Source organism: Festucalex cinctus, chromosome 11, assembly GCF_051991245.1.
Source record: "Festucalex cinctus isolate MCC-2025b chromosome 11, RoL_Fcin_1.0, whole genome shotgun sequence".
NCBI lineage: Eukaryota > Metazoa > Chordata > Actinopteri > Syngnathiformes > Syngnathidae > Festucalex > Festucalex cinctus.
This window is the reverse complement of record NC_135421.1, coordinates 4954923-4969053: the sequence shown is the minus strand read 5'-3', so window position 1 is coordinate 4969053 and position 14131 is coordinate 4954923. Positions and strand designations below refer to the sequence as shown.

The following is a 14131-nucleotide window of genomic DNA, read 5'->3' as shown; positions in this document are numbered from 1 at the left end:
CTGCTTTTCAGTTGTGAAGCTACTTTAGTGATCACATTACGCTAGTACCCTATCCTGTTAATGCCTGCCGAAGACAGTGCTGACAAATTGATTGGTTCCGCAGTGGATTGTGGAAAACATACAACTGGATACAACGGGAGCAAAAAAGGCACATAGGTGTGCACGTCATCATTCCACATGACTTTAACTAATCCATGTTACTTAAATAATGTCATACGGTACCTAGTCCCACATTATATATTGGAGCCCCTACCCCCAAAAGTCGAATCACAGACTTGGTGGTTGAAAGTGTTTTGTAACATCCACAAATGTAGTCGTGTAATTGTTCAGCAGGAGTGGTCAGTCTTCTGCTCTGATACTAGATATACAGTAGCATACGTTCATGCATAAAAAATAATCAAATTAGAAAAATATTTTCCCTGTGAGTAGGCTATATAAAAACATAACAAGAGGGCATGTCCATAGGAAAAACTTTTTTTTTTATTGAAAAAGTTTGCATTTTGTAACAGACTGGTGGAATGTGTGTCAAATATCCTCACTTTGATTTTGTAGTTTTTTTGTTTTTTTTTGTTTTCAGATACTGAACATTAAAACCAGTTTTCACAATTTGTCCAACTCATTCTTGACAAGAAAGGAAAAAGGGGTACAGCCACCCACTAACCATGACAGGACAACAGAAAACCAAGATTGACAGAAAGAAAAAGCAATTCAAATATAATACTGTTACTGACAAAGTGGATTGAAAGAAAAAAAAAAAGAAAAGAAAAAAAATAATTAATAAATATTTATGGTGCACACTTATGGCACAAATATGCAGCAGTCAGTTTGGCAAATTTTTGCTCATTTTCTTCCAAACCAAATTACTATGGAAACAGTGCAAAAGGGAAGGGAGTGGGGAGGACACTTTCCATTGAGCACTAGCTAAAATACATTGCAAAAAATTCGAATTTTATACAAAACCGTTTACTTTAAGAGTTTATAAAAAAATGTTTTCCTGTGTTCTCATCAATATTTACATAAGCTATTTACCAAAAAGTAGTATGTTCTGTTTTACCGAAGTGTATTTCATTTTTTTCTGAACTTTTTTTAATTTTAATTTCCTAAAAAGGTGAATAAGGCTATTGTAACAACCCAGGATCCATATACAATACAAACATTAATGTATTTACAGCTTCTTACCTACAGAAGAGTGGTGCAAAATTTCTGAGTCAAGTGACGAAGGGCTGAGCATACGAGCAAGGCATTTTACAGGAACATGACGTGCTTTTCCCACTCTGACTTGCTAAGACTCTCACAGCCCCTCTATGACATTTAATCACATTCAAACCAAATCTGGTCAATCTTTGGAGAGTTTTATTCAAGTGGCCGCTAAGAAAAGGACGCCAGATTCAAAGAAACTAATAAGATTGTCATATTCTGCTGCAAATACACAGCAACTAAACAGCTTGTTTGTTATATGTGTCTTTTTTTTCCACCTTCCTTAAATACCAGTTCAGATGTCATACATTACTAATAGTTTTGTCACAGCTAAACTTTTGCGCAACGGTAAACAAAAATTGTTGAAATAATATGCAGGGAATAAAACTAACAGCAGGCTTGTTTGACACACTTTGTTGTTGGACAGTATGTCATTTGTAACTCTTTCAGTGGTTAAGAACACTTCCCATAGGTGTCTATATGTGTCTATAATGTGTGTGTGTGTGTGTATATATATATATATATATATATATATATATATATATATATATATATATATATATATATATATAATGTATTTATTTATTTATCAGAATTGATTACAAAAATAAATAACAATTGCATATATGCTGATTTTGTAGCCTCTTAGAGGTACAAACCTCATTATACTAGGCTTGGCTTTTCGGTGAAATTTGATGATTCATGAGGAAGATGGGGCGCAATATACTCAGAAAACAGATACGATCGTAAGCTGAAGACTTGTGAAATCACTGAAATATAAACTTGAACAGTCACAAACCATGCAAAAAACGACATGAAGGATGTGTGAGAAGAAATTAGGGGCACTGGGTGTTTATGACATACTGTACAGTATATGCTACAGTGAGCGAGTTAGAGAGACACAGCTACTCTGCTCTATAAGAGCCAAGGGTCCCGATTCACTCACCTGGCCCTGCTTCCCCTGGAGATCTCGTGAAATTGCAGGAATTGAAGCATATCAAATAATAAAATATCTAAGTTGCATAATGTGCACATATATATTATCACCTCTTGCCATGTCAACACCTGTCTGTGCTCTGTGTCTATCATAAATAAAATCTCTATTTTTATATTTTTCATTTCACTTCTTTGTGATGCACTGGACTTAGTATAACATAATTTTAAAGCCCCAAGACTTGAAGATGAAGAAACAGTGACAATGGATGGGTATGTCCCTGCTTTAGAGGGGGGGGGGAGTGAGCACTGGCCATGCTGATTTGGGTTCGAGATGCCCTGTCCTCAGAAGTTTAGGGTAAACGGTACAGTACCTAGAGCTGTTTCACGCAGCTATGCTAGCCTCTGTTGTATCTTGACCTTTCTTCAACTGATGTCACAAAAAAAGACACTAAGGCAAATTGGATTTCTTTATTGCCCTAAACAATTTCCCATTTAAAGCTCAGGTTTTGAGGAGCCGAGGTTAGTCGTTACTATTAACACTGCGAGGATACAGCTTATTTCCAATCTCTCATTGTCACCGTCTATCTCTAGACTGCAATGAAGAATGCAGGTACCAAAACGGGGTTAAAAGTGCTGCTCTTTGTTTATAAAGTATGGAAGCGTAGAGCTGCCAATGTGGAGTAAATATTTTTGGCTGGCAAGTATGTTTGAACATACTCGCAAATATGTTCGAACATACTCGCAAGTATGTTCGAACATACTCGCAAATATGTTCGAACGTTCGTGTTGGCTACATGCTACAAAGTTAGAATAACTTCCCATAATGCCACGGGTTATTCGCAAGCGTAATACCCCATTGCATTATGGGGCGAAAAATGACAAACCTAAATCATGCACGGCAGACAAAATAAATCGTAAAAGTTATGAATGAACACTATTTTTTGTCTGCTTAGTTTTCTAATGAATTGGTAATGTGGCCCAAATGCCTAAAAAATTGGGTTTTGTTTTCACTCGTGCATGCGCCAATAATACCCTGGGGCATTATGGGAAGGTATTCTAACTTTGTAGCATGTACCCTACTTGTACGTTCGAACATATTTGCGAGTATGTTCAAACATATTTGCGATTATGTTCAAACATATTATGTTTGAACGTATTTGTATGTTCAAATATATTTGCAAGTATGTTCGAACGTATTTGCGAGTGTGTTCAAACATATTTGCGAGTATTTTCGAACATACTCGCCAGCCAAAAATGTTTACTCCACATTGGCAGCTCTACGCTTCCGTAATAAAGCACCTCCACTCTTCAGGCATGTCTTTGAAGAGACACATACAACCATCACAACCATCCTCTATCTTGAACACACTTGCTACTCTCACTTGTGTTTGAATGTTACATACAAAATGATGTGCTCAAGGATGAAATAAACCCCTATGTGCACACAGCTACACCAGGATATGAAAGCCATATGTGATTGAATGCAACATGTTTTGACACATGATGGGATACACATTGGATACAACCTTCAAGTAGCATGAAAGTAGGATTTGGTGAAAAGATCGACGAATGAGGACAAGTGGTGGAATCTGCAACAAAAAGCAAAACAGTTGGCATTGATGGATGTGCGTAGTAGTGGGTGGGCATACGTGTGGCTGACGGGGTGTTTGGGTGATATCTGCTAGTCAGTCAAAAAAGTCCCAGAGAGGATGGGTGCAAAAATCTATCCCCGTTTCTTTGTTTGCCTGGGGAATCCAAATAGTCATTCAAGCCAGTGAACATCAGCGGAGGGCAGCCACTTTGTGAGTTCATGTTCATCCTCTCTGTTACCTTTCCTCTGGGTTCAAATCTTTTGCTCATTTTCTATTTTTCCCAAGCGGTAGTCTCTATGATGAGGTCAAACAAGCCTCTTCTTGTCCATAATGCCGTCTGCCCTTCCTCTCACAGCTAAAGAAAAGTAAGACTTGCATCTCTCTAACCTCTCTGACCTCACATACCAAGCTCCCTAACATGTGAGCTACTTGTGCACAAACCAGAAAAGGGGAAAAAAAGATTGGGCAAAGATACTCTCAATTCTTCCTCCTCTCCCTGAAGCCACAGAAAGTAGCAGCAAGCCTCTGCCAATCCTAGTGAACATACCAGAGGAAGTAGGTTTAATCTAATGTTGACAACGAAAGTATTTCTGACAGTTTCAGAGGAGAGGAGTTGGCAGAATGAGAGAAAAAGTGTGAGGGAGTTTGTCTGTAGGCATGGAGGCTGTGCCAGCTGAAACCATGAACCTGCCCCTCTCTACCCTGGGAGTGATCCAGTATGTCTCATGTTTTTAAACGGTCCTCTTCAGACTTTGTAATAGATGTTGGCAGGGCTCTGTGGCGGCATCTCTTGGACTATGTAGACCGGGTGGCCGTAATCGCCACTGACCTTCTCGTAGTGGGGGCAAAAGACGCTGTCAGCAGTCCTGAGCGGGATGATGATGTCGCTGGGCTCGGAGCCATTATTGTTGCCGCCGCTGCCGCTTCGCTTAGGCGTGGCCAGAGTGCTCAGAGACAACGTAGCTGCGTGCTGTGGCGAGTGCTTGCGGTGACGCCGCCGGTACTTGAGCAACAGCAGCACTAGCATGATGATGATGATGATAAAGATGACACTGCCTGAGGCAATGCTGACAAAGATGGCCACCCCGGAACCGATGATATTGGACGACTTCCCGCCCGTGTTGTTTGCATCGCTTTCTCTGGATGCGGCACCTGACACACAGGGAAAGAGAAGGATGAGGGTCGAAATGACAGTTTTGTGTCTATCATATGTCTTATCACCATTTTGCTTTGTGTTTTCATGTTTTGGAATCCAAATGTGCCATGGCAAAAACGAAAACTCTTCAAACTGAGATGAAATTTAAGAACATTCAAGATTGTTTTGTTCACCAAATAGAATAGAATTGTGAATCGCAAGGATGTTTGATACCACATTTTTCAGACCGATGGCAGTATGAATACTCAACTATTGTTACTGATACCAATACCAAGCGCTGATACTACTTGTACTTTTGATACAACCCCCCCCAAAAATAACAAAAAAAACAATGAAAGACCTATAGATCCCAATATATTATACTATCCATTTATGCATTTTCCTTAATGGCATGAAATGAATGGTAATTTTCTAGCCTTCTAATTTCTCATTGCTAGGTCCTATCGGCTTCTCTTCTTCTAGAAATAAGGCCGGGTATTGTCCCAATACCGATACCTGGTATCAGTGCTCGCCTATCCCTAGTGAATAGTGTTGCTTTGGTCAAGTCTTGTCGATGTTTGAAATTCCCAAAAGTACTGAAGCCCTTATATATTTCAACATTAATGCTCCAAAGGGCCAGCATGGTGACTAAGAGTACGACAAAGAGAGTAAGAATTCTTATATTGAAGGCTTTTCTATAAAGGTCAGATTTAAATGGTCGCCATTTGCATCCAGCCTGTGAAGACCTTAGAAACTAGAACAAGCTTAATATGCACAGAGGAACCTCAATTTACGAACATCCCTGTTTACAAACAATTGGCGTTACGCACAAAATTTTAATTGAGAAATTACCTCTATTTAGTGTATACGCAGATGGATCTATGTTATGCTTCTTGTCATGCTGAGTAACTATCATTGGCAATGTGCTTAACGCATTGCTGTAAACTGAAAACAAGAAAGAGGAAATCCGTTGGATTGGGAGGCATCTGTATCTCTAATCATCCAATCACAAATCAGTGATGTCCTGCGTGTGCGACTGCCACCTCTGGCCTAAAGTGGAACTGCAACCTCTGTGGACAAGCTTGTGCATGGTGCACGTGCGAGTATGTGCACTGTTCTTTTTTAGTTTCCATCCCAATTTCGCTAACACAACACTATGTGTGCTAGGGATGTAACGATAAGGGCAATATCTTGATACCGTGATATTAAAACTGCCACAATATCGTCGTCATGTTCACAATGTTTAAAGGGAACACAGCTGTTAAAATTGTCAAGTTGATTTCCATTTATGCAGTTCTAGCACACTCTGGATGATCTAGGTGATTTTAGGTGGTTTATATGCATTGCTGTTATGTACAAAAGCACAATATTGTGGTTTTTTAGTATGAGCCCTTTTTTCTTTTACAATATTACAATCTTTTTTTTTTTTTTTTTTTTTTACAATATTGTGACCTTTTTTAAAATCCCCCCCAAACACACACACACACACACACACACACACACACCCCACACACACACACACACACACACACACACACCCATATCGTGATAATTATCATATCGTGACCTTCATATCGTGATAATATCGTATTGTGATGTTTGGATATCGTTACATCCCAAATGTGTGCGAGGATGAGCATGACATCGCCCTCCACCGCTAAAACGTCTATGATAAAAAAAACAAACAAACAAACAAACATATTTTTTTAAACGAACCATAACTTTAAGTTGTTTGTTAAATAATGACTTCCACGGCGATTCCGTGTACAAGTTACATTACTCATTTGAGGACTGCTTGTGAGATTACAAATTTATATAGGTGATTGGGGCTGGCTGATTAATTGGTCCAACGTTACAATTTTTTTTAACTTTACAAAGTCGCCTCGCGGGCCGGATTAAACCCCTTTGCGGGCATGATCCGGCCCGTGGGCCGTATGTTTGACACCCCTGCTCTACAGAGACATCTGGGATAGTGAGGTTGCATAAGTAGTTTGGAAAATGAATGTATTGATATATTTTTTTAAGTGTTTTAATTCTTTATAATTTATTTTATATATATATATATATATATATATATATATATATATATATATATATATATATATATTGTAATAGTGTGTTTTCACTTATTTCTATATTGCATTACATTATATTTTTAACCACACTCTGGTAATTACTTTTACTTTAATTATGGGGCTGGAAAGGATTAATAGTTGCTTTTCCATTCATTCCGATGGGAAACATTACCTCGGTTTATGAACGTTTTGGTTTACAAAAGGTTTACAGAACCAATTAAATCTGTATTTGATAGAACCAAAATCTATAGTTGTGGTCGATGAGGAAAATGGCACTTAGATGCTTGAATTTTAAGAGGGTAGAAAAAAAATATAAATTTCCTCCTTTATGAGCCTCTAAATGATAAAAATTAGGGATGCACGATAATCCTATTTTCAACCGATACCGATGAACCAATAATTTAGAGGTGCCGATGTCGATAACCGATAAGTAATCCGATAATTGTTTGCTAAATTAATTTGAATACAAATATGCTTTCAAGTGCTACTATAAGTCTAACAAATACATTGAAACATTGTATAAACTTTGCACAATGTTTCATGAAGCTGAATTTTATTGATATGACCCACAAACAACAGATGGACCAACGTGGCATGTCTATAATTATTGATGGATTTCTTTATTATCTGGTTTATCTGTATGAAATCAAATTGCCGATAATTATCGTCAGATTTCTCTATTATCTGGTTTATCTGTTTGACGTCAAAATAATTATTATTAATATAATTATCGGCCACCGATATTATCGTGCATCACTAATAAAAATGGTTTACATCCAGTATTGAAAGCTTGGTGTGCTCAGGTGCTGCCTGGTGTCCATGTTTTCTGCTGTTCTCTTGAAGCCTAAAAGTGATCTGTGTGCGATAGTACTGAGGTAAGATTTGATACAAGATGGCAGGCAGCCCAAAAGCAAGGACCCTTCTGCTGTTGAACAAGGAGATTATACTGCCTCATACACTCCGTTCTAATGCCCATATGCTACTAGCAGCTGACATGGAGGGGGATTTCTTTCTTTTTTTATAGCACAGGATATTTTATGATGTAGTTAAAGCAAAGCCTTCTTATAGATTTTTAAATGAAGTTCAGAAGAAATGTCATGCATGCATGTGGATACGCTAGTTTTGCTTTTATTCAAAAAGTATGTGTTACAAGAATGTAGCGGGGTTGAAAAGATGGCACAGTTCATTTTCCTGAAAATGTCACTTAAATGATGGATTATATGGAATGGACCAGCATAATGATGACTTTAAAGTCCTTGAGAGTGAAGATGCCAGAGATGCCGGTCACGTTAATGGCTAACATTCAATTACAGAATGATTAATTAGTGTCCTTTCTTTCTAGCACTTCCTTTGTAAACCGAAATTATTTCAATAAATTCTCCAATCAATCAGTTCCCGTTTTCACATGATTTCAAATGGCAGCTCACCTGGCTTCTCTAGCACTTCATTAGTTTTGTGGTTGTCCTTGCTGTCTGGGTTCTTAGGAGAGTAGGGAATCCTGGTGGGTTTGTCTTTGGATGAAATAGGATCAGCAGGATCTGAGAAAACACAGGATATGTTTTTGAGTTTTCAGGACAGATCTGAAAAATTGACAACAAAATTTGTTCATTTCACAATAATGAGGGATGAAAACCACCACTCCAGGATCCTGGAGCACAGCAGTATAAACGAGAAATTGACCTCACAAAACATGCACGTTAGATTCATTGAAGACACGACATGATCCATAGATGGCAATTTTTTTTTTCTTTCTTTTTTTTTTTTTTAAATACCATCCTTTGTTTAGCCTGCTTCCCTACGTTTGGTTTCACCTGTGTCTTCTTCCAAGTTCCAAGTATAGTCTGTCATTGGATTGCTTATTATTAAACACTAGTAGGCGCCAGATATCGAATGCTGTGAATAGCAATAAATCATCAGTAATTGACGCTCACCACTCCCACAAAAGGTTGTAATTGTGCATATTGTATGAAGTAGTTTAAACCTTAAACACATCACCAACTATATTTCCAAAGCCATTAAATATAATTTCAAACTCATTTTAAAACATTAGCCATGGTGAATACTCTCTGTAAATTACACTAATAATCCAGGCTAAATTTAGCTCGAGCTGTGTCAATTCAACATCCTTGAAAAGAGTTCCTATTTAGACAGTGCTTTGATGTCATCTTCTGGCATTTCAGAAAGTGCACAAAAAACAACACTGAACGTTCAAAATAATCAAAGTACACAGTACTCCAAGTTTTACAAAAAGTGCTACTAACTTAACTGTGTGAAGCTGTTATACTTTGTATGCTTTTATTAGTCATTTGTACCAATCATTTTTTATTAAATTGATGGATGGATGGTAGGAGATTTCAATCATGCTCTGCTTGTATCTATCAACTTCAAACAACGTCAGCATGGAGAATGAATAAGATTTTGTACCCCCTGAACTCTAAAAACAGATTGGTCAAATCTACCAAAAAAAAAAAAAAAAACTGTTAAATTTGGCCAATCTAGCTGGTAGTTATGTGTCCGACAGATCCTTTGGTTAAAACAACCACTGTAGAATGGTAGGCGTTTTCAACCAATATATATTGGTGATTGGGCCAACCGATACAAATTCGCCATTCTGACCAAGAATCTGTGTTAGAGGCTGACATTTTTTCAGGAATCCCGCAGGTCATGTGATTCCCGGGGAAGAAAAAAAAATAAAAAATAAATAAATAAATAAATAAAAAAAATAAAAAATAAAAAGAGTACCACTGATTGTCACACCCACCTAAGCGGGGCAAAACCCGTTCTCCACATTTGACCCACACGCTGAGAGAGCAGTAAGCAGCAGCAGGGGCCATATGGGAATCATATGGTGATCTAACCCCCCCATTTCCAACCTTTCATGCTGAGTGTGGAGCAGGGAGCCAAACGAGTCCCATTTTTATAATCTTTGGAATGACCCCACCAAGGATTGAAACCACACCCTCTCACTCGCAGTGTAGACACTCTACCACTAGGCCACAAAGCTGGTCACAACTGGTGATCTATCTAGACACACATTTCCATTTTTAAAGGCACGGTCTTCCATTTTCACTCATGAAAATGCACTATATAAATACAGGATTTTTAACCCATGAACTCCTTCTCAATCTACACCTCTGGGCTTCTGTTAGTGTGTGGTGGTGATTTTTTTCAAACCCAAGCACCGCCTGTATTTTGCCATTTTGTGTTTGCTTTGTCAACAGCGGGACGTTTCTGTGGACAGACAGATGGCTACCCCTCCAGCCAATCGCAGAGCGTGGGGTGGCGGGGGGCGTGTCGCAGACGGGGCCGGGCGAATTTGTCGGCTGCATGACGTCACTCCCGCGGCAACTTGACAGCACAAACTGATTTTTTTTTTCACTTACTCGAGTGAGTGAGTGAGTGAGTGAGTGAAAAAAAATCTGTCACATGTAAGCTTGTGTGAGTGAGTGAGTGAGTGAGTGAGTGAGTGAGTGAGTGAGTGAGTGAGTGAGTGAGTGAGTGAGTGAGTGAGTGAAAAAAATCCGTGCGTGCTGTCAAGTTGCCGCGGGAGTGTCGTCACACAGCCGACAAATTCGCCCGGCCCCGTCTGCGACACACACCCCTCCACCCCCCGCTCTGCGACTGGCCGGAGGGGCAAACAATTGTCTGTCCACAGAAATGACCCGCTGTGTAAAAAAAACAAACACAAAATAGCAAAATACAGGCTAGGGGTTAGGAGAAAATCACCACCACACATTAACAGAAGCCCAGAGGTGTACACCTGTAGCCTGACAAGGAGTTCATGGGTAAAAATCCTGTATTTATATAGTACATTTTCTTGAGTGAAAACAGAAGACCGTGCCTTTAACTATATTTTAATATTAATTATAATGTATTCTAATCACTTAGATTAATTAATAAATACATTTAGAATACAATAAATTGATACAATAAATATATTTCTCAGTGATCTATCTCAACTTTCTATTGTAACAAATTTTACTGGTGGTTTGGATAACCAATAAAATTATATCCGTAACCACATGGAATGGTCAATGCCTGGCCAATCTATTGGTTAATCAAGCCAATATAAGCTTAACCTACTAGATTGGCATTTTTTTATTTTTTTTAACCAATCCATTTTCAGAGTGTGTGTGTCTGTATGTGAAGTGCCAATGTGAAGGGCGCTATTGTTTATTTTGATTGTATATGTGTATGTATTTTTTTTAATTTTATTTTACTTGTTAATTTGTACTTTTATTGTAGCCTTATTTTGCTCTGTCTGCAGCCAAGTGACATTGTAAATTATAATCTGTTCTCAATTTCCTTAGCTGGTTAAATAAAGTTTAAATAAATGAATAGTTTATCTTAGCTTAATAAAATAGCAACAGCAATGATTATTATTATTTTTTAATTCAAAATTAATCTGATTCATCAAGCGGTTAGGATTAGCAAGCGTTACCACCTTGAACACACCCTGACCAGGAATCAACATCAGTGAGATACAGGCTTCAGGATTTTTCTTTTCTTTTCGACTGTTCTTCATTTTATTTCATATTTATGGCCTAGAGGTGTTTTTATACAGATATTTACTATATTTATGACCTTGCTGCTGCTTGAGCATAAATTAGTGATCGAGGCTAGGTTGTGTTTTTCAACTTATCAGGTTACAAAGTTTAATAGAATGGAACTCCATAAGTCGAGCATCACTGGTACTTTAATTTAAAACCTTGACTTCAAGCTATTTTCAACAACAAAGCTGAAGAAAGTGAAAAGTCATTTAGGAAACTGATGGATAAATAATTAAGACTACGATTTGGTTTTAAATTTGTGCTAACGTGTGGTGCTTTTGGTAACAATTTGTGTGCCTCAACACAAAGATTACAATTACATGTTCAAAAGTGCAGACGCTTCTAATGCACGCTTAATTGTTTGAATGTGCTTTCTCTTCCTCCGCAGCTCAGCCGTCACAGAGACGACGACTCTTTGTAATCTACTACCTCGTGTGGCCTGATCAAGACATTACATCGTTGCACAAATGTTCATATCGAACGAGCACTTTGTTGTGACAGTTTCATTTACATCTACTCACTTTGTCCCACTTTCATGATCATCTTCATGGACTTGGTCTTACATACTCCGCCCTCCTGGTTGTCGATGCCCTCCATCGTGCCATTTGAAGTAGCTACAGCATAAGAGAGATGGGAAGAAGGTTAGAATGATGAAAAATTGTTCCAAGTGTTCTTAGTAGCCTTAGCTTGGGGAAAACAGCCAGTTGAGGAAAAATTAGGAAAGATATGAAATCATTCCAATGTGGCACAAAATGAGGCAATTAACTTTAGCATTTGTGCCCGGAATACCTTAAAACTGTTGATCGTCCCTTAATGAGCATGATTAGAGTAGAGGAAATATAAAATTAAAAAAACACTAGCAACAATAAGTTGGTGTGTTTTGAAAAATAAGTCTTTAAATCAGGAGTGTCCAAACTTTTTCATTTGAGGGCCACATACAGAAAATCAGAAGGACGCAAGGGCCACATAATGTTATGAAGAGAAATTGTGTTTAGTCCTAAAAATTGTACAAATAATTTATTTGTGCTTTTGCATATTTAGAAAAATGCTGCAGTATATAAACCAATTTATTTGTTATATGGAAGTAGGGTTATTATAGTTTTTGAATTTTTATTAGTTTAGGTCTTTAAAAAATGCTTAATTTTAGTTTAGTTTGTTAATTTTAGTCTTAGTATTTTTTTTAATGTGTATTGCTTGTGCACAATATTTAAAAAACACCATGGGAGCGACGTCATCTGAAGGTGCTTTTCTATTAGCTGCTGCGAGATGACGTCACTTCTGTGTGGCATACTTTCAAACATCATTATTCCGGTTTATATCAAAATAAATCTACTAAAAATCACATTTAAAATCATCCCCAAAGGCTCATGCATTAAATTAATTTCCAAAGACTAAACGAAGGACATGAATAGTTTTAGTTAGTTTTGTAAACATAAAATGTAGTTTCAGTTAGTTTTAGTTTTTTTTTAAAGTATTTTCGTTTTTATTTTATTTTGGTAACAATAAAGTTTTTTGAATTTTAGTTTTAGGTTTTTCATTAGTTTTAGTTAACTGAAATAACCTTTAATGGCACTGATACCCTTCTTTCTTACTTTGACCATCTCCAAACATTTTTGTTTTGTTTATTTCATTTGAACTGAGTCAAATGCCAATTTTAGCATATGTCGCTGGCCACTGAAAAATGGACGGTGGGCCGCAAATGGCCCCCGGGCCGTCGTTTGGACACCACTGTTTTAAATACAATGCCTAAAAATCCATTGGTATGAGGGACTGACCAATGTGGATTTTTTGAAACCGATGCCAATTTCAAGATTTGACTGAATAAAATTCTGATAGCCGATTAATAAAATATATAATGAATAAATAAAACTTATATCAATAAATATGTAAATTACAGGCAGAATAGTGGACTGTTTTATAATACTTTGTCCTTTAGTGTTTGTTTCACAGAGAGAAAAATTGTCAGATTTTTTTTTTTGGTTTCAAGACCGTGAGGTCTGTCTGTTGTGTATTTGTAGTATACTGTCCCTAGTGGCTGCTAAGTAGGACTGCAGTTGGTTGATGGTTTGAGTAAAACGGGGAAGAAGGAGAGCGAGGCGAGGGTGGGGAGTATGGCTTGTGGTCTATCAGGTCAGTAACATAGAGGCTAACGAGCTGCCAGGGCTTAGCGGCTTGGCTTCCTGCCAGAGCGCAGTGGCCCGCATTCACTACATCTGCCTCCACCATCCTCGGACCCCTCCCTTCCTCTGCTTCTACTCCAAGATTTCATTTCCCTTCCCCTCCTATGAACAACACCCCACCTTTATGAAACCCTTTTTTTGCTTGTCACCCCTCTGTATCGCGAATGTTCCACTCCCGTTAATGCTATTTTCCCTGAAGATGTTCTTACAAGCGCATTACACGACAGAACCGAAAGATACTGATCCAGGCTGATTTCAAAATAAACAAATGGCTTAGTTTTCTCTTTCTCCATTTGCCCTTGTGGTCTTTGTTTTTATTCTCTCTGCTACTATTTTAATCTGGATCCCCCTTGCTATGATGGGAGCAGACACAAAGAGCATGTTAACAAGGACTCCCTCCCTCCTTCCATTCTTCGTCTTCTTACCCCAAGCCTCTCTCACTAGCTGACCTGTGTCTTTCTAGTAG

At 38.0% G+C, this 14131-nt stretch overlaps 1 protein-coding gene across 1 annotated transcript in view; it reads right to left on the bottom strand.

Moving 5' to 3' along the window:
• Positions 1 to 2587: 2587 nt before the first annotated feature.
• The window catches only part of LOC144030720 (ephrin-B2a-like), a 40137-nt gene continuing 28593 nt past the window's right edge, over positions 2588 to 14131 (bottom strand). Inside the window, exons 3-5 of the mRNA XM_077537263.1 lie at positions 12007 to 12099; positions 8363 to 8473; positions 2588 to 4877 (exon numbers count right to left, since the gene is read on the bottom strand). Coding sequence (XP_077393389.1) covers positions 4471 to 4877; positions 8363 to 8473; positions 12007 to 12099 — 611 coding nt within the window. The 3' untranslated portion in view covers positions 2588 to 4470. The remainder of the gene's footprint in view (positions 4878 to 8362; positions 8474 to 12006; positions 12100 to 14131) is intronic.